At 39.1% G+C, this 21,884-nt stretch overlaps 1 protein-coding gene across 8 annotated transcripts in view; it reads left to right on the forward strand.

Annotated features, from left to right (window-relative positions):
* Positions 1 to 21,884, forward strand: part of LOC137620611 (uncharacterized transporter YwbF-like) — a 146,515-nt gene that overhangs the window by 121,060 nt on the left and 3,571 nt on the right. For 5 of the 8 annotated variants that reach the window (XM_068350900.1, XM_068350897.1, XM_068350896.1 and 2 more), the window contains 6 exons: positions 1,937 to 2,127; positions 6,198 to 6,334; positions 6,491 to 6,603; positions 9,058 to 9,309; positions 9,427 to 9,567; positions 20,492 to 20,889. In XM_068350900.1, coding sequence (XP_068207001.1) covers positions 1,937 to 2,127; positions 6,198 to 6,334; positions 6,491 to 6,603; positions 9,058 to 9,309; positions 9,427 to 9,567; positions 20,492 to 20,658 — 1,001 coding nt within the window. In that variant the 3' untranslated portion in view covers positions 20,659 to 20,889. Of the gene's footprint in view, positions 1 to 1,936; positions 2,128 to 6,197; positions 6,335 to 6,490; positions 6,604 to 9,057; positions 9,310 to 9,426; positions 9,568 to 20,491; positions 20,894 to 21,884 lie in introns of those variants that run through there. The other 3 variants (XM_068350902.1, XM_068350899.1, XM_068350903.1) reach the window with 3 other exon arrangements.

Genomic DNA, 21,884 nt, shown 5'->3' on the forward strand with positions numbered 1-21,884 from the left:
CGACTCTTTCAGGGTCGCGAGTCTCCGTTCTGTAACAAGCGACCCAGACTACCTGCTATTATGTCCAGTGAGGAGTCTGAGGTGTTACTTGAAGAGAACAGCTGCAGTTCGTCCTCAGGTGCAAGCATTGTTTGTTAGCACAGGCAGGACGAAGAGGAGGGTCACCAAGAACACCATCTCGGCTTGGATTCGGAGGGTTATCCATCACGCCTTGAATCCGGAGCCTCCTCCGTCACGTCGCCCTAGGGCACACGACGTCAGGGGCATCGCTACGTCTCTGGCCTTCAAGAGAAACTTCTCTGTGACGCAGGTACTTGAAGCTGGGGTCTGGAAGCGTCAGACGACCTTCACAGCCCACTACCTGCAGGACGTGACCCACAGGAGCCTCGATACTTTTTCTATCGGCCCTGTGGTTGCTGCACAACAGCTGGTCTAACCTCAGGCTCCTTTATGGGCAAGTAGCAGTAGGTTGAGGGCGTTGTTACCCGGTTTTAGTCTGCGTGAATGAAAGAGTATGTCTGACCCTTACTTCTTTCTTCATCCTCCCCTCTCTTGGGGAAGCAGCATCCTGGTCTCCGCATAGCTGACCTCAACCTCTGCAGGTAAACCATGCTTCCTTGTGTTCCTAGTATTAAGCTTAATACTGTTGCGTCCCCCATACCCTGACGAGTTGGTATTGGGAACGTCCTATCCTGGATTCCTATCTAAAGGTCTAAAGGCCAACTTCATAGGACGAGTCACGCTCTTTCCTCCACACACAACTTATGTAGGCCACACGTTCCTTGCGAAACAAGGAACTTGTGAGGTGCAGGGACTCCCTTTCTCGAGTGCTGCTCACTTGGAGTCGGAGTCCCTGGGTAAAGCCAAAGTCAGTAAGGCTGGGGACTTTCCACCCTTCCTAAGGGGTAAGTCACCCAATGTAAATAGCGTGGTTTGTATTTCGGTTACGGAACAAATGACAAATTCGGAGATAATTTGTATTTTTCCTAACCATACAAACCTTAGCTATTTACACATATTTAGCCGCCAGCCCTGTCCCCCAAGTCAAGTCCTACCTCTAAGTGAAGTGAAGCAAATCACCGGTGTGTGGGGGGGAGGGGAGGGGTAGCAAGCTACCCCTTCCCTTAGCCCCCGCTAACTAGCGCGGGGGTAGTTAACCCTCGTTAAAATCTATTGGCTCGTCAATTTCAGCTACGCCGAAAGGTAAACCCAATGTAAATAGCTAAGGTTTGTATGGTTAGGAAAAATACAAATTATCTCCGAATTTGTCATTTTTTACTTATTTATATATTTACTCTGATTTAATTAATTATGTGTAATTACCCTTATGTTTTTATTTTGTATTATTTATTATACAGCATGTACTTTATATATTTTATTGTTGTTTATTATTATGTTCATTTAATAGATGTTTTGGTATTTCACCTGAGAACATTATATTATGCAGAAGCTTGTTATTGTACTTCAATTGTTTATGAATTATCATACAGTAAAAGTTTGTTTGCATAATGTAAATAATAATGATAATAATTCACATTTCTTGTGGTCATATTAGATTGTCAGTAGCACGGTATAGCAGGTTGAATTATAAATCATCTTAATTTATCTCTAGAACATGAATTGTAATCTTCATAACTCCCTAAAGATATTTTTTATATGCAATTGGATGAAATGTTCTCAGTTCCAAGTCATTTATTTTTCTAGGCAGTTTTTAATTTATCCTTTGTGAGATCAAAATTGTGATGTATTTTCTTGTCATAATGCAGTATTAGGCTTGATCTTTGTCTTAGCTACACATTATTTCCAGTCTAAACCCTTTTACCGCACAGTAAAGTTTTCTTCAACTAACACTATGCTTTTAACAGACTTGAGTACACTTACTTGAAAAGACCAAGCGTATTTGTTTTAGATCTTAATGATGTAACCATTATTGCAGGTGATAACCAAGGCAATTATGGCTCTCAGAGGGCCTGGGGTACTGTAGGTTGGGGTCTCATGGGACCCATCAGCGGATTACTTGTAGATCTGTGGTCTGGGTCTTCCATCACGAAAAACTACACTCCAGCTTTTCTTTTGGTCTTTATTCTTGGATCCATGGACATAATCACTTGTGCTTCATCTCTCAAGGTATAAATGATGATGGTAGTAAGTATTATTGCCTTTCTATTCTGTGGGAAATTTTTGTGGAAATATAGTAACCTTGGGATTACTTAATAATGTAGTTTATAAAAGAATTGTTAGTAAACTTTGTATAAAAAGAAAATACCAGGTCAATCAATTGCAAAGGATTCAGTGATAACATAATGATATGATTCAGTTTCCATCACATTACATTTTATAGTTCTCTTTTACTGGGCCTTTATACAAATAAAGCAGGACACATTTACTCTAGGGCAAACCTTTTAGAGATATAGTAGGGGAACATTGTAGTTACCTGAACGTGAAAAAAAGTTTCACAGAGTAGTGGTTTATGTCACGAGCTTTAATGAATTTTATTAATTTATTTGTTTTATAATTCTTTTAATCCCTTCTTATATTGTATTTAGATGTTATTTTATGAATGTTGTGTAATTGGTTTTATAAGTTAAAATGTTACCAAATGTTGTGAGAGGACGGATATCATTGATTAATTTGCATTGTATAGTGCTGAATGGCCTTTGATGCCCCAGTGCTTGGCTTAAGGCCTAAATTTTATATTCAATTCAATTCAACGTATGCAAATAAAGTTGTGATGTATAATATATTGACATTTTTAAAGCTAATGTTTGCCCCTAAAGTATTTTAAGTCATAGAAAAGCCAGTAAATTTTTTTGTTCATAGTTCTACTTAATGTTTTTGCTTGTTTTAATGGCATAGCATTAATCATTATTTTCTATATATGGCCTGGACTGCATCCTTTTTTTTTTTATTCTGAGACAGGGTCTTGTTATGGAAATGTTAGTTTATATCCCAAATACAGTAATCCCTCACGTGTTTGCACCAATACATCTAAGGGTGTTGCTGATAAGTATGGAAAGACATGGTCGAGTTACGGTTAGGTTGCCAAAAAGTAGGGCTCTAACAATGTTTACCTTATGTAAAATACACCAAGCTAATACTAATGCTCTGAGTCGAAAGACATGAGACCAAATGTTTGTTAAACAAAAGAAATGCAATCTTATACTACATAGCAAAAGTACTGCATAAAACTTCTGTATAAGACAGGAAAATCCCCAATTGATCATCTTTGTGAAAGAATTTTATTTCTGTACTGCTACACTCTTCTATCATTAAAAACAAACACTAAACAGTTTTAATGTATGAAAATACCGTACATGTTCATGTGTACAGTGATGCCTCAGGATACGGTTTCGTATCCTGAGTCGCGTTTTACATGTAAATAGCCTAATCCGTTCCAAGCCTTACAAAAAGTCACCTTTTCTTTCATAAACACGCTAAACTGTAGTAATAAACATGCAATGCAACCATTTCTATCATTCAATAATTAACCCAACCGTTAAAAATAGCCTAATCCATTCCAGAAACCACCATGAGATTATTCAATAATGTAGTTATAGCCTAGTTATCCCCTCCAAGCCCTAAGAAAACGGTCCATTTTCTTTACTACTGTATAAAAGTTACGGTACTGTATGTAAAGCATTGGGATCAGTGAAGGTGTATTGTTACCTGTACACCTAAATTAAGGGTTGATACCCTGAAAAAAAAGGTACTGTACTCTCGGCGACGAGTTGGGATCTCGTAAGCTTTTCGTATCCTGAAATTTTTTTCGTATACTGGGGCATAAAAATCTTTGTATCGCTTTTCGTATCCTGAATTTTTCGTAAGCAGAAACTTTCATATCCAGAGGTATCACTTTGCATATGCTAAATGAATGTTGTGTGTAAAAGGGTACATACAGTACTGTACTGCACTATGGTAATTTTATCACTAAACATTGCAATTTTCCTGTATCCAAATGAGCTACAAAAACTTTTTTTTATAATAAAATTTACTCAGCCAGGGGATCACAGACCCATAGGAACTTCCTTTTATTATAAGTACTTCTATTTGGCTAAATATTTGAACCTAGTGTCATGCCGTTTCACACATGACTTTTCACTAACTCTTACCTTTGTTAATTGTCCCTACCTAAGTTTGGAGGCACTATTCAATTTAGGACAATCGACTTACTCCTGGCTATCCTATCTATAACAAAACAAGCCTTGACATAGGCTAATACCGGTTACATCATAGATATAGGCTAATACTCTAAGCCTAGGTTTAAGGTAACTTGACTCTTGCTGTGGAGAACGACGGATCTTCATTTGCAGTGGAGGTTGAGGGAAAGGCTGGTTCCCGGGGGTCTTTTTATTCTTACAAAAAGCTTAGTACATGCTCGGTACTCCAAACTGGTACCCTGTAATACAAAGTCTTCTTTTAGGACAGCGATCCTATGTCAAACAACAGACACTTCGTAGCCTAGGCTACACTGTACTCATACCTAACCTACTGGTTACACTGCACAGTTAGCCTGGCAACTCAAAGACTAACTTAATAAATCTGAGAATAATATTACAAATCTTAACTTACGGTTGGTGGCACAGTTCCAACCACATGCAAGCACAGCATAAAGCAGTTTCAATACTGGCAGAATTATTGTACTTTATTTGTTACATTTGAAGAAAAAGATAACCACAACAGACAATGTCAAGTGTTATTACAACACATACATGATAACAAGAACAAGTGCATACCTTTTACAAGGGAGAAGGTAAGAATTTCACATAATAATACGGGGGAGCAACATTTTCCCCTCTACACTTGTCGTTGTCGGCTCAAAGAGTGCGTTCTGAGCTTACCTAGCGTAGCTACGCTCGAGGCTCACACAACTACGCCTCTGTTTACCTGGGCACTCAATCACAAACTCTCGATCATAGACACAACTACTCCTTTGTTACGCCTTTCTACCTCGGCGTATGCACACTCGGTCCTACACCATCTCAACTACGTGTGGCTAACATAACATTTTGATGAGATGAAAACTAATTCGTTTATTAAGTCTAAAAATCGTAAATGGAATTACCATTCAGTTAAATGAAGCATTTCTGTCATTACACTAGTACCCAGTAGTATTGTATGTAAAATATTTTCATTACACAATGTAGTTTAAGCATGAGTTTACAAAAGATCTTACATAAGTCTGCCCTAAATGTGTGTTTGGTGGAAATATTCTTTTTCATTTTTAATATACCCGGTGTCTCTCACTTAACTATAACTAACCTCTCGCCATTAAATATGCCAGTCGGAATTCACCATTCTCATTGAGCTAATTAGAGTAAAGGACAGTACCTTGTATACTCTTGGTATTCATGTTGCCTGACTCAGAAGAAGTATTTTTCTGATTGCTCCCATCCAAAAAGTTAAATCGTTGATCCACATTTAGTCTGATATATCATGTTGACTTTGGGTACTGTTGAGTATTTTATTTCAACTTAAAAGTCTGTGGATACAAGGGGATTACTGTATTTGGTTTTGTTTGAATTAAGGCTGTGTATAATTGCTGGGAAATCTTATATATATTAACATTATATCATATTTTTGTCTTTGTAATTACCTTGAAGCACAGCTATATTGATGAACAGTTTAGTAGTGTTCATATTTTTGCCCTTAACCCTTTTACCCCCAAAGGACGTACTGGTACGTTTCACAAAAGCCATCCCTTTACCCCCATGGACGTACCGGTACGTCCTTGCAAAAAAATGCTATTAAAATTTATTTTTTCATATTTTTGATAATTTTTTGAGAAAATTCAGACATTTTCCAAGAGAATGAGACCAACCTGACCTCTCTATAACAAAAATTAAGGCTGTTAGAGCAATTTGAAAAAAATATACTGCAAAATGTGCTGGGAAAAAAATAAGCCCCTGTGGGTTAAGCGTTGGAAATTTCCAAATACCCCGGGGGTTAAAGGGTTAAAACTCGAAAGCAGAATTAGTAGCTGAAAATTATATTTTTGAAGGGAGATGGTGGCCACAAAAGAATGTATTGTACAGTACAGTAGTTTGTATTGAAAATGTCACATTGAGTTTTTTTTGAGCTTGTATGAGCAAGTACAGTAGTAATAAAAAAAAGAAAACACCATGGTAGAAGTTGTAACAAGAATAAGTCTTTCTTTGTATTAATAATTTCATAACTTTAAGAGACTTATTTTTTTCCAGGTTCCACAAATTGGAAGTGAAAAAAGTGTGATGAAAGATATTGGTCCCCTTCTTCGTCAACCTAGGTTTTTCATTTTTTGCTGCTTTGTCATTATGAATGGATTGTTTGATGGTATTGTGGCCAATTTTATATTTATGTAAGTATTTTGTACTTTCAAATATAATTGCTTTTTCTATAAAAAAAGACACGTGATCGTTCAGTGCCCCACATGCTTACAAATGCTACATGGTGTTATCATTTCTAAACCAAGTATACTGACTTGCTATGTATTTCTTCAATGATCTAATTTCAGTTTGCAAGAGGAAATGGCTCAAGGGACTAGTGCAATGAGATATATGAAATTCCTCCAGGGTTTCACACTTTTTGTTCAATGTTCTATTGAAGCTCCCTTCATGTTTGTCTATGGTGAGTAGAAAATATTACAAGTTGAAGTGAGATATATTACAACCAACTGCTAATTCCAAAGGGAATGGATAAGAAAGTATACTCTGTTTCTTCACACAGACCTTTCTCATAATCCACAGTGAAATATACTAGCTCCTGATTTAAAATCACCTTTGTAGTTCTGTTGTGAGTTCCATCACTGAGCACCTACCTCTCACTCATTGCACCATCAGTTTTGACTTGGTTTCTGTTGAATACATTCGTACGTCTTTCTCGTATTGCCAGATTTTGTTACTATTTAATGTGAGTTGATGGGATTTCTTCCAAAGTATTTGGGGGAAGTAGGTGCTATGGATATCACTGTAATCACAGACTTCGTTGTCTAATGCTTAGATTATTTTCTGTGTTGATTATGCACATTTGCCCTTTTATGGACACTATGTGAGAGTATGTAGATAGGTTGCTTTAAGGGATGGGCTATAGGAAAGACTTGTTGAGGAAAGGATGGTATCTGTATTGTATCAATTTGCAATATCTAGAGTGAAGACATAGACAAGTATTTCTGAAAAATTTAAGATAAATGTTGGTAACAGATAAAGATCAGAACTGAATTAACTGTTGTTTATCATAGTAAAGGAGGTTATTTTACAACAGAATAAAGAAAGGGAGACCCCTGAGAGCTACTGTATTCAGATAGCATGGTGCTAACAGCAGAATTAAAGGAAGGGGTTTTAGGGATTCTTAAAAGATAGGTTGATAGATTAGAGAAGAGACAATTCTGTCATTGTATGAATGATCAGTCTGTGCTGAATAGAAGGGAAGCAAAGGAAAAATGTGTGAAATATTATACTTTACATTACTATAGCCAGTTGGATGCTGCAGAAAGGGATGGTGACTGAAATCCTAATAATCATATATATCACCTGGTATCACAAAGACACTTAAGGAATTCTTAATCTAAATAAGATAAGGAATTCTCTTGGCCTAAAACATATTAGAAAAGTTAACTGGGATGAGTTGAATTGGAAATGCTGAATAGCTTGGAATGTATACGATAAAATGAATGTGAAGGTCCTGTAGAGAATAGGGTTTCCCTGCTTTATGGGACCAGAATTATCAGTCCTGATGAAGTTTAAAGATATTTTAGGACTTCTAGTTGATAAGGGTACAGATTTGCACTTTCCTATACTGTAGAGGTATGGATACTTACTGGGAAAGTGTAGGACAATTTGAAGAGGTGAAATCAAAAGGACAGGTTCAACACTGGTCAAGGGGAAGATCATATTACAAATAAGGAAGTCTTGTAAAATTGATGTTTAGAGGCTGTAACATAGACTGAGACTTCAAGATTCAGATAGTTTAGATCACAGAATTGTTATTGTAAGGTAATTTAACTAAACCATTGAGTCAATACATCCAATTCTGATAGGACTGCTGGCCAACTACAGTACTTTATAGTCAACACATTTTAAGACTATCACAATCCCACACCCCTTTCCCCTGGCACTCAAGATAATGCATGACATGTGTATTAGTAGCTCAACCCCAACCATTTCTCTTGGATAGAAAAACCCCCAACCTCCATTCCTTTCCTTTACTTTCCTATTCTCACTGGGCTATATTTCCCTGTTGAAGCCCCTGGGCTTATAGCATCTTGTTTTTCCAGCTAGGGTTGTAGCCTAGCTTGTAATAATAATAGTAATAAAGAGTGGGCAGTACCTGACACCACCCTTCATTTTTCAATGCATGAGGATCTCTGATCTTACATGATCATCTGACTGGCTCACGATAAGGACGGCTGCATTAGTATTATTGTGAAAGTTATTACTCATAGGCTGGGGTGGCCATGGCCAAGTAATTTTCTTAAAATGCATCAACTAAGGTTAGGAGACATGGCGAAAGGTTAGATGTAAAATGCTGGCCAATTTAGGAAGAAGTTGTACAGGACTCAACATTGGGGAGGACTTCATACATATTTAACCTTATGAAGGCAAAACATGTTGTAATAATTTAGATAATTTAAATAATAATAATGTTGAAAAAGGAGTTGAGTCACCAGAACGGTGATTTTGACAGACTAAATCCTTACATCCAGTTTAGGCTCATCTGAGACTTCTCTCAAACAGTATGAATTTCATACTAGGTAATCACAATCACATTTCAACTTGATTCAAGGCGTTTGTGTAATCCATAAATATAAATGAAACAAGTGTTTCTAAATCATTGATTTATATTTACATGTGTATTATGAAAAGTCTAAAATATATGGTGTTCGTGAAAAGTAAGAGAACGATAGATAGCAAAACAGAATTATGTGGGTGAGTGGAGCCGTTTTATATTAATACCACTTCAACACATTAAGCTGTAATTTTGTTTGATGAATGTTTTTGGCAGTCATATATTAAATTTTTTGGAAGTTTTTATACTTATCCGTTTGTATATCCGAACAGTATATCTTTTTCTTTGCAATTTTAGGATGGTTTATGAGGAAATTAGGAGCACAGAGAGTTACATCTTTGGTATTCTTCTTGTACATCTTCCGTCTACTTGGCTTGTCCTTGGTTGGTTTTTATGGCCCTGTATGGGCCACCCTTCTGACAGAATTGCTAAATGGACCATGCTATGGGCTTGGTTATACAGCGATAGTAGTCTTCTCTGCAAAAATCTCCCCTCCAGGGACATCCACAACTATCCAAAGTATTGTCAACATCTGCTATGAAAGTTTTGGTAAGTCAACTGAATATGTTGCCATTAGTTAATGTTGAATATGTAATTTACTGTACATTATCAAAGAAATTACAGTATATTGATGTTGTAGTGTTATTGATTGTTCTATTATTCCAGGATATGCCTTGGCAGCCTTTATTGGAGGTCTCTTATTTGAAGCCTTAGGTGGTCCTAAGATGTATATGGTCATGGGCTTTGCCTCAATCGTAACTTTCCTCTTGCATTACCTGTCACTTAAATTCCTGCCACCTCCAGAAGGTAAATTATTTCCTTCATAAGTCATATTTTTATGCATAAATAAAGGTACAGTATACTGCTTATGGAACTACACTAAAACATATCACTTACACATGGCTGTTTTCCCTGTATGCTTATACATATAAATGTATACTTAATATTCTATTATAATGAAAATTGGGTTAGTATGCTACTACATGTAAAAGTGTGTACTTAATATTCATATTTGTTCATCACAATTCTATTGATCATGTAAATGTATAGTACAGTATTAGCATACTACAAATGTCCCCAGGTTTTCTATTCTTGAATCTGGATGACTGAAGGGGATATTTTTGCTGCACATGCATCCTGTGAATTTTATTTGGCCAATAACCCTATTTTTCATGAGCCTTCATTACAGTAAACAGCCTTAAGCCTATTCTTAGGTGTCTGCTTCATTAGAAATTGCAATTCCAGACTTTTTTTATAATTCTTTTTTAATTTAATACTTTGTTGATGAGAAAAGAATTGATTTTACCTTTATTATTATCAATGATACTGTTATTATTACTAACCAAGATACAACCCTAATTGGAAAAGCAAAATGCTTCAAGTCCAAGGGCTCCAGCAGAGAAAGCATCCCAGTGCGGGATGGAAATACAGTAGAGAAGTAATGAGTACAGTAACCCTCTGCCATACAAACTTTAACCAAAGAAATTTCTGCTAATACGAATGTGTGTAAAAAAAATAATCAGAAAATTAAGATACATGAGAAATGGTGACATATGTAATCATTATAAATCAATGAAATATCAAAATCCTAATTTACTTTTACATTGAAAAGTCTCAATACATTTTCTTGTCTCCTCTCACATATTCAGGCAATTTGATCAGCTAATCGTCAGCCAGTGGTATTAACTGTGTTAGTATTGTTATATATTTGTTTTTATTCAAAGTCCAAAGATTCAATAATCCTTTATTGCCTTTACTAATTTAGTTTAATTTGGAATTTATTGTTACTAAATATGGATGATTTGTGTTCTCTAATTCTTTCGTCGTCGTCGTCGGCGCCCACTCGTGTCCGAGTATTGGGTTCTGTCGTTAGCCATCAGCCTCCTATCTGTGGGGTGGGTGCTTATGCCTGATGTGGCTGTTAAGTCCTAGTCTGATTCATTACAAAATGGTTAAATAGACTACAGTAGCTATTTGCAAAAGAATTAAGGGAGAGTAATTGTTCATAACATTTTATCTTTGTTGATTATTATTAATCAATAAAATTCACAGCTACAGTACATCACAGTAAAGTGAAAAGGGAAAATAAAAAGTTTTTCGACATTGTGTAACATTTATTCAATGTTTTAGATGATCTCCAATTAACCGTGCAGTAGTGTAGCTTTCAGATGTTTAGCATTTTAGGTTAATTTAACCTTCTTTAAAGTTATTAATCATAGTTTGTTCCAACACTGAATAAGACTTTTGCGGATCATTGTTTTTAGAGGACATTTACACCTATACTATGGAACAATAATCCAAAAATCAGTAAAAATTCACAATCATGCACAGCTGATATTAACAATAACCGACAATTCACTATCGTCTTGATAATAGTTACTAGTGTAGCTTTTGAATGGTTGGCAATGGAGGATAGTCTATCGTACTTATTTTTAACAAAATAGGAGAAAATAGCTTCTAAAATATTGCTAGACATTTAGACCCTACATCCCTAAAAGGCAATAAATTATGAAATATGAAATATCCAAAATAGGCAGCTTGATTACCACAAACCAGCAGTTTCATAATTGGACATTAGTTAATTTTAAAAAGAATGTGCATTGAATAATCTCTTTATTCTTTATTGATAATGTTTGTTAGTTTGACAGCATGATTCTATAAAGAAATGCATTTTTTCAATATTAAACTTACCCGATAATCATGTAGCTGTCAACTCCGTTGCCCGACAGAATTCTATGGAGGGATACGCCAGCTATCACAATACTAGAAGGGGGTGTACTTACCAGCGCCACCTGTGGCCAGGTACTCAAGTACTTCTTGTTGACACCTCCTTAATTATTCCTCTGTCGTGCTTCCGGCAAGACGTTCTGGGATATGCTTATGATCTTCGAGTTTGTTCACGGCTAATTGGTGAAGTATTCTCTCAGATTTCGGCTGTCGCTTTACTGGAAACCTTCTTATATTAGCTAGATAGCTTTTATATAGTCCTGATATACGGTTAACGATCTTTTGCTTGATTTTGGAAACCCCTTTGGCTAACTCTTTGGATTCAAGATGTCTGACATTTCGCAAGCCCCCTCCCATAGACGATGTAGGTCTTGCAATAGGCGTATTCCGAAGGCCTCGGTTGATCCTCACACCGCTTGTTCTGACTGTAGGGACAGACCCTGTCAGTTAGAAAATCGATGTGAGGAATGCGCCGGACTTTCGGAACTGGAATTTGTCCGTCTTTTAAAATATTCAACTAAGTTAGAGAGAGGTAGAGTTAGGAGGAGTTCTTCTCACTCTTCACTGTTTTCCTCACCTCATGATCCCCTACCTTTTCCTACCCCTGTAGTGGCTACCCCCGAACCTACTGTTTGCCCTCCGCCTGATATGTCTGTTGTTTTGCGTGCTATTCAGGCCTTAGGCGATAAAGTAGAGTCAGTGGTAAGTGACCATAAGTCTCTGATGGCCGAAGTTAAGGAACTTAAGGTCAAGAGTGCAGTGGGTGGAATTAGTGCCAGTGCTGTGACGAGTGCTAGTGTCAGTGCAGTGCCAAGTGCTAGTGTCAGTGCCAGTGTGGTGCGTGAGGATACTTCTGTGCGAGCCAGTCGTCCTCCCAGTCCGGGACCTCTTGCAAGCTCCCAAGCCCAGGGGAGAAGCAATGTCGAAAGGCATAAGGGTTCGGCAGGCCTTGTTAGGCGCACAGAAGTATCCTCGGTGGTTGCGGGCGTGTCTTCCAAAGACCGTCACTCCCACCTGCAGACGATTGAGCCCGTCTTTTTCTCGTCCGCTGATCATCTGTCAGGGAAGAAACGTTGGTCTCAGGTCTCGAGACCACTTAAACGCAGAGTCCAGTCCGCGAGTGCTCAGCCAGGTTGCAGTCATTGGCTCAGCTCTGACTCGCCGCAGTCATCTGTCGACTGCACTCCGCCCAAGAGGAGTAAGGTTCTGCCACAACAGAGCTCGACTGTTAAGGCTTTACCTCAGCCTACTGTAGTTTCTGCCGACCCTAAGTGGACTCTACTACAGTCCATGCAAGCACAGCTTTCGGACTTGATGCGTGAGTGTCGGGCTGAGAGTGTTGCGCCTCCGCCTCCGCCTACACTCCCTCCGCCTGCGTTCGCTCCGCCTACGCTCGCTCCGCCTGCGCTTGCTCCGCCTGATCGCAGTACCTCCTGCCAGGCGTACGATGTTGAGCCACAGTCTGAGTGTGCTGTTCCCAGTGGTGTTCAGCCTCCGCCTTTTTTAAGGCAACCTTTGCTATGGGATCAGGAGGATTATACCTCTCTTCCTCCTCCTCCCCTTGCTGCTCCACCAGTGGTGCAACTCTCGGCTGAGATACAACAACCTCTCCCGTGCATGAGTCAGTCTCCTCAGCTCTCGCTGCAGCGAGCTCAACCATCCACAAGGCAAGCTCCACTACACCTTGGCCTTGCGCCTCAGGAGCCTCAGCTTGCGAGACATTTACCTTGTTCTGCGCAGCCTCAACCTCACGCTCCGCTCACACCACAGGAACAGGAACTTGCTACTCCGCTTCCACCAACCGCTCAGCAAGCGCAACTCTTGGGTTCAACCTCTCATGCTAGGAGTCAGCCTCCTCCACCCATGCGCCTTCCTTCTGCTTTGTCTGTTATTCAGCCTTTGCAGTCTGAGCCTCAGGTTCTCCCTCAACAGTTACTTGAAGAGGAAACCACTAATATTGTTCCTACTCGTTCTGACTCTGCTGTTCAGCATTCTTGTCCAATATCTTTGCTACACTCTGGTGATGAGGCGTCTGATGATGAGGAGGCACACCTGGATCCCTCGTCAGACGTGGATGAATCCAAGCCTTCTCCACAGTCTATTGACTTTCGTAAGGTCTTGGCTCTGCTTAGGGAGGTTTACCCAGACCACTTTGTCTCTGCTATTCCCCGCTCTCCGCCATCTGAGTTTTCGCTGGGCGTACAACAAGCTAAGTCCTCCTATACTAAGCTAGTCCTAGCAAGGTCCTCTAAGAGAGCATTAAGGATCTTAGGGGAGTGGCTGCAGACTAAGCAACACCTTGGCAAAACTTCTTTCATGTTCCCGCCGACTAAGCTCACTTCGAAAGCGAGCGTTTGGTATGCCACAGGAGAAGCACCAGGCTTGGGAGTACCTGCTTCTGCCCAGGCTGACTTCTCAAGTCTGGTAGACTCGCCTCGGAGAACTGCAATGAGGCGTTCTAAGGTTTGCTGGACCTTCTCAGACCTGGATCACTTACTGAAAGGACTGTTTAGAGCATTTGAGATGTTCAACTTTCTTGACTGGTGCCTGGGGGCCCTCAGCAAGAAGACCTCTCCTGCGGACAAGGATTCTGCCATGCTATTAATGTCCTGCATGGATAAGGCCATTAGGGATGGATCGGGTGAGCTTGCGTCGATGTTTGTATCAGGGGTTTTGAAGAAAAGGGAACAGCTGTGTACCTTCCTTTCCTCCAGCATTACACCTTGCCAAAGGTCACAACTCCTTTTTGCTCCGCTCTCGAAGTTCCTCTTCCCCGAAGAGCTGGTTAAGGACTTGTCTGCTGCCCTGATACAAAAGGACACACACGATCTTGTAGCCTCATCGGCTCGTAAGTCTAAGGTTGCTACCTCAGTCCCCAAGACTTATCGCTCCCCAGTGGTTGATACCCCTGCTACGAGGTTCATACCGCCCTTTCGTGGTAGAGCCCCCAGCCGAGGAAGCTCCCGTCCAGACTCTTACAGGAGCAAGTCCAGGAAAGGCTCCAGGACATCTAAAGGAAAAAACTGACTCTCCGCATCTCCAGACAGCAGTAGGAGCCCGACTCAAGATCTTCTGGCGAGCCTGGGAGAAGAGAGGTGCAGACGCCCAGTCTGTCAGTTGGCTGAGGAACGGTTACAGGATTCCATTCTGCCTCAAACCACCTCTGACCACATCGCCCATCAACCTGTCTCCCAACTACAAAGAAGAGGACAAGAGGCTAGCATTGCACCAGGAGGTGTCGCTACTTGTGCAGAAGAAGGCAGTGGTTATAGTCCGGGACCATCAATCCCCGGGCTTCTACAACCGTCTCTTTCTTGTGGCCAAGAAGACAGGGGGTTGGAGACCGGTGCTGGACGTCAGCGCGCTCAACGCGTATGTCACCAAGCAGACGTTCACGATGGAGACGACGAAGTCGGTCTTAGCAGCGGTCAGGCAGGAGGACTGGATGGTCTCGTTGGACTTGAAAGATGCCTACTTTCACGTTCCTATTCATCCAGACTCCCAACCTTTCCTGAGATTCGTTTTCGGAAAGGTTGTCTACCAATTCCAAGCCCTGTGTTTTGGCCTAAGCACAGCTCCTATGGTCTTTACTCATCTGATGAGGAATATAGCAAAATTCCTACACTTATCGGACATCAGAGCCTCCCTCTACTTAGACGACTGGCTGTTGAGAGCCTCCACGAGTCGTCGCTGTCTGGAGAATCTCAATTGGACTTTAGACTTAATCAGAGAACTGGGTCTATTAGTCAACATAGAAAAGTCTCAACTCATTCCCTCCCAATCCATTGTGTACCTGGGAATGGAGATTCGGAGTCAGGATTTTCGGGCTTTTCCATCGGCCCCCAGGATAAGCCAAGCCCTAGAGTGCATCATGAGCATGCTGAAGAGGAGCAGTTGCTCGGTGAGACAGTGGATGAGTCTCACAGGGACCCTTTCATCACTGGCCCTGTTCGTCGAGCTAGGGAGACTCCACCTCCGCCCTCTTCAATTCCATCTTGCAGCTCATTGGGACAAGGGTTCGACTCTCGAAGCAGTCTCTATCCCAATCACCCAAGAGATGAAGACCACTCTCCTGTGGTGGAAGCACAACCTCCTTCTCAGGGAGGGTCTATCGTTGGCTATTCAGACCCCCAATCTTCATCTCTTCTCAGATGCATCGGACTCGGGCTGGGGTGCGACCTTGAACGGACGGGAATGCTCGGGAACGTGGAACGAAGAACAGGGATTACTCCACATCAACTGCAAGGAGCTACTAGCAGTTCATTTAGCCCTGTTGAACTTCAAGTCCCTCCTGCTAGGCAAAGTGGTGGAGGTGAACTCAGACAATACCACAGCCTTGGCTTACATCTCCAAGCAAGGAGGGACCCATTCGAGGAGCCTATACGAGATCGCAAGGGACCTCCTCATTTGGTCAAGAGGTCTAAACCTCACTCTGGTCACGAGGTTCATTCAGGGCGATATGAACGTCTCAGCAGATCGCCTAAGCAGAAGGAATCAGGTCATTCCCACGGAATGGACCCTCCACAAGAGTGTGTGCAACAGACTTTGGACCTTGTGGGGTCAACCTACCATAGATCTGTTTGCCACCTCCATAACCAAGAGACTTCCGCTGTACTGTTCCCCTGTTCCAGACCCTGCAGCAGTTCATGTGGATGCTTTTCTACTGAACTGGTCCCATCTCGACCTGTACGCATTCCCACCGTTCAAGATAATAAACAAAGTTCTGCAGAAATTCATCTCGCACGAAGGGACACAGCTGACGCTGGTTGCTCCCCTTTGGCCTGCAAGAGAATGGTTCACAGAGGTACTTCAATGGCTAGTCGACATCCCCAGGACTCTACCTCTAAGAGTGGACCTTCTACGTCAACCTCATGTAGACAGGTTGCACCCAAACCTCCACGCTCTTCGGCTGACTGCCTTCAGACTGTCGAAAGATTTGCTAGAGCTAGAGGCTTTTCGAAGGAGGCAGCCAGTGCGATTGCCAGAGCGAGAAGGGTTTCCACTCGTAGAGTCTACCAGTCTAAGTGGGAGGTCTTCCGAAGCTGGTGTAGAGCCAATTCAATATCCTCTACCAATACCTCTGTGACCCAAATAGCTGACTTCCTTCTACATCTTAGGAATGAGAGATCCCTTTCAGCCCCTACGATTAAAGGGTATAGGAGTATGTTGGCTTCAGTTCTCCGCCACAGAGGTTTGGACCTTTCTTCCAACAAGGACCTTCAAGACATTCTTAAGTCTTTTGAGACGTCTAAAGAGCGTCGTCTATCCACTCCAGGCTGGAACCTAGACGTAGTCTTAAGGTTCCTTATGTCACCTAGGTTCGAACCTCTCCAGTCAGCTTCCTTCAAGGACCTTACCCTCAAGACTCTTTTTCTCGTCTGCCTTGCAACAGCTAAGAGAGTCAGTGAGGTTCATGCCTTCAGCAAGAACATTGGTTTCACGACCGAATCTGCAACATGTTCTTTTCAGCTCGGATTCCTAGCAAAGAACGAACTTCCTTCACGTCCTTGGCCTAGATCGTTTGAAATACCTAGCCTCTCCAACATGGTAGGTAACGAACTAGAGAGAGTTCTTTGCCCTGTCAGAGCTCTCAAATTTTATCTTAAGAGGTCTAAACCTCTTCGAGGACAGTCAGAAGCCTTATGGTGTGCCATCAAGAAACCTTCGAGGCCCATGTCCAAGAATGGGGTTTCATATTATATAAGGCTTCTGATTAGAGAAGCCCACTCTCACTTAAAGGAGGAAGACCTTGCATTGCTGAAGGTAAGGACCCACGAAGTAAGAGCCGTAGCTACTTCGATGGCCTTTAATAAAAACCGTTCTCTGCAGAGCATAATGGATGCAACCTATTGGAGGAGCAAGTCAGTGTTTGCATCATTTTATCTTAAAGATGTCCAGTCTCTTTACGAGAACTGCTACACCCTGGGACCATTCGTAGCAGCGAGTGCAGTAGTAGGTGAGGGCTCAGCCACTACATTCCCTTAATCCCATAACCTTTTTTAACCTTTCTCTTGAATGCTTTTATTGTTGTTTTTATGGTTGTTACGGTAGGCTAAGAAGCCTTCCGCATCCTTTTGATTTGGCGGGTGGTCTATTCATTCTTGAGAAGCGCCTGGGTTAGAGGTTTTGTAGAGGTCCTTTAGTAGGGGTTGCAACCCCATATACTTTGGCACCTTTGGGTTGATTCAGCCTCCAAGAGGAACGCTGCGCTCAGTAAGGAAGACGAACTTAAAAAAGAGGCAGAGTAACGGTTCAATTCGACTTCCTTACCAGGTACTTATTATTTCATTGTTATTTGAGATAACTGTTAAATGAAATATGGGATACTTAGCTATCCTTTAATCTTGTACACTGGTTTTCACCCACCCCCCTGGGTGTGAATCAGCTACATGATTATCGGGTAAGTTTAATATTGAAAAATGTTATTTTTATTAGTAAAATAAATTTTTGAATATACTTACCCGATAATCATGATTTAATCGACCCTCCCTTCCTCCGCATAGAGAACCAGTGGACCGAGGAATAATTGAGGAGGTGTCAACAAGAAGTACTTGAGTACCTGGCCACAGGTGGCGCTGGTAAGTACACCCCCTTCTAGTATTGTGATAGCTGGCGTATCTCTCCATAGAATTCTGTCGGGCAACGGAGTTGACAGCTACATGATTATCGGGTAAGTATATTCAAAAATTTATTTTACTAATAAAAATAACATGTTTAGCTCGATGGCCTCTGTATTCAAAATACATTTGTAAGTAGCAAGAATATGTAATAATGCGTGACAAACTTGGTTGACTATTAGAATTAAGGGGAAGTATAATCGAATGCTTTCTAAAAGCCTTTTATATATGAAGAATAAGTAGTTGTAGGAATGATGTATACGGTTGTTGTTTACGTCAGTTAGTATATGTAGACACTAGCTAGGCTAGTTAGGGCAATCAACTGACTGAAAAGTATAGAGAGAAAAACTAGAAATTGTTGGTCAATGAAATATGATAAAATTCAACAAATTGACAATAGCATTCAATTACCAAAACTTAAAATCAGGATTTGTTCTTACATTCATAGCCTGGTTAGTTAACGATAGTATGATAAGCTGAAGGAAAAAGTGGAGGGTTAGGGGTTGAGGACTGATTATGAGCTGTTTAACCCCAATGATGTTGAACAAGCAAATTGTCTAGCTTCTGAACACACTCTTGGAATGCAACTGGTTTTTTCAGTGGTTGGTTACTGTAAACTATAAATGAGAAATATAGTATATATTAAGATCAGTAGTCGTGACCTTGCAGTTTCTGTGATTGTTGATTCCGTCGACAGTTTTATCAGATTTTACTAATTTCAGTCAGTTATTTGTTTTGTATATAGTTTCAGTTTTCATTATTTGTTATTGTCCACTATCTCATAATTTGGACGACTCGAGTTGAACACTTCAATGGTTAGCTGTTTGGTATAAGCTATGATGTGATGATTGCTGTGTTGAAAGTTTTATAGGTTAAATCTCGCTGACAAGTGGCTAATGAGCAGTTACTTAAGTAGTGCTTGGAAGTTGGTTCTCATTTGCTCTAGTCACTTCAATTTCCTTTTTTATAATTATACTTTACACAAATAGTAAGTAAACTTCAACGTTGTTTCTTTGCTTTCCTTCATGACACCAACACCTTTTGTTCAGCATTGGGGGTTATTGACCATGCTCTATATAAATATGTCCCACAGTCTATAAGATCACTACTGGATCCTGTAGGCATAATCAAAGCACAGCAACATTCAGCATCATAGCTCCTCTCTTGAAATAGGAATTCAGGTACCCTGCACTGTATATACAGTTAATGGGGTTACAATAAAACAAATTAATTTTTTTTAAATTTTTGTCTGTACAATCATATTAACCCTTTTATCCCCAAAGGACGTACTGGTCCATCCATCCATATACCAAAGGCACCTCCCCCAATTTTTGGGGGGTAGCCGACAACAACAAGAAACAAAACAAAAAATAATAATAATAATAATAATTATAATAATAATAATAATAGAAATAATAATAATAATAATAATAATAATAATAATTTTAATAATAATAATAATAATAATAATAATAATAATAATAATAATAATATCCCCAAAGGACGTACTGGTACGTTTCACAAAAGCCATCCCTTTACCCCCATGGACGTACCGGTACGTCCTTGCAAAAAAATGCTATAAAAATTTGTTTTTCATATTTTTTGATAATTTTTTTTTAAAAATTCAGGCATTTTCCAAGAAAATGAGACCAACCTGACCTCTCTATGACAAAAATTAAGGCTGTTAGAGCAATTTAAAGAAAGTATTCTACAAAATGTGCTGGAAAACAAATAACCCCCTGTGGGTTAAGGGTTGGAAATTTCCAAATACCCCGGGGGTAAAAGCGTTAATCACTTAAGAATTGCCCCTACTCTAATCCCACAAGGCTTGCTGCCTCATGTAAAGTGATTGAGATGTGTAGGGTTAGTTCATGCATCCAAAGTAAGATATCTTTTTTTTCTGATAGAAAAAATACTAGTGAACCTAGAACATTCTTGGGAAGTAATGACTGTATGTGATTAATGTAATTTTATGAAATGAATGTTTTGTTTTGTAAAAACACCATTGGTATTGTTTGTTCTATGCTTTCAGTTCAGTTTACAAATGTAATGAAATCAGTTGTATGGTTGCGCATAAATCTTAGATATGTCTTTCTTAAGTATATAACCTTGAAGTACACAGTATTTATTAATTGTGGGTAAAAATTTGTATGAAAAGTAACTGTAACTGTTCCTCTTATCCATATTTACTATGATTTTTTAATATCTTCAGCTATTTAATTAACACTCGGTAATTTGCACTATTCTATTTATATTTGTATACTTAACACTAGGATATAACTACACTATCTAAAATATATATGAGATGGAAAAAAATATATTCTCAATTAAGAAATTGTGACTTTTCCTTCATGTCTAATGTATCTCTGGTTCCTTCAAATTTCTAGAATATGCCAATGGGGTTAGGGCATCCCCAGGAAGAGAGGAGACCGATAGAGTTCCGGAAGAAGAAGAAGTGGCACTTAATGAGGATGAAGATCCTGACAGGAGTCATCGAGGTAGTATTGAGTCTGCTCAAACTGTAGAAGAGACAGTTTCCTTGGAACTAAAGTAATTATTATTTAGACTAGTGATGGAAAAAGCCATTATTTTGTTAGATTGATTAATCTATTTTTTCTGTCTTTGAAATTTACATTCTGAATTCTGTAGTACTGTACCTATTTTTATTCATTATGGAAACAAAACTATTTATTTTTAAAAGAAGATTTACGTTTAGTTTTATATGACTTGTTTCAATATTTTCTTTTTTAAAGAAGGTTAGATCCTTCTTGTTTATAGTTCAATTATTGACAATAAACTTGAGTAGAAAATAATTTATGGATTGGTTTTTATATATATATATATATATATATATATATATATATATATATATATATATATATATATATATATATATATATATATATAAAAAATATATATATATATATATATATATATATATATATATATATAAAAAAAAAAAATATATATATATATATATATATATATATATATATATATATATATATATATATATATATATATATATATATATATATATATATATATATATATATATAGAAGTATAGATAGATAGATAGATAGAGATAGATAGATATATATATATATAATATATATATATATATATATATATATATATATATATATATATATATATATATATATATATATATATATATATATATATATATATATGTATGTATGCATGAATGAATGAATTTCCTGTTGGGTCTCAGATCCAGAGGCAGAGCGAATTTGATAGATATTTGTAGAACCTCGGGTACGGGTAACTGAATACGAGCAAATTTGAATCGGAAAATAATTTTTGAATAAAGTGGTTTTTGGTTTACAAAGGTTGTATGAGTGTTTTTTGTAGTGAAGTATGAACCAGTACACGCAGTGTGCAGAAAGCAGAATGATGCCCATATGCCACTCATGTAGTCTTCACCCAGATAGGGCATTGCCATGGCTATCAGCAACTATATTTACCGACATTGCTATTCCTAATTTCCATGCTATTTCAAATAAAAGCCAGAAGCAGTCATCTGGATGGGTTCTATTTCAAAATTGAGTGTAAGATTATGAGAAAGACGACCAAATCTCCAGAAAGCATAAATAAGGGATTCAGTAAGTGAAAATGAACGTTGTGTAAGAGACAGAACTCCCAATACTTTTTCAGCAGCTGTCATGGAGGGAAATTCTCCCTCCAAGCATTAATGACCTCCTCCTCTTCTGTATTCTTCCTTTATTGTGAATTATTAATTATTTTTCATCTCTGAT

The sequence above is a fragment of the Palaemon carinicauda genome, chromosome 27 (assembly GCF_036898095.1).
Source record: "Palaemon carinicauda isolate YSFRI2023 chromosome 27, ASM3689809v2, whole genome shotgun sequence".
NCBI classification, from domain to species: Eukaryota; Metazoa; Arthropoda; class Malacostraca; order Decapoda; family Palaemonidae; genus Palaemon; species Palaemon carinicauda.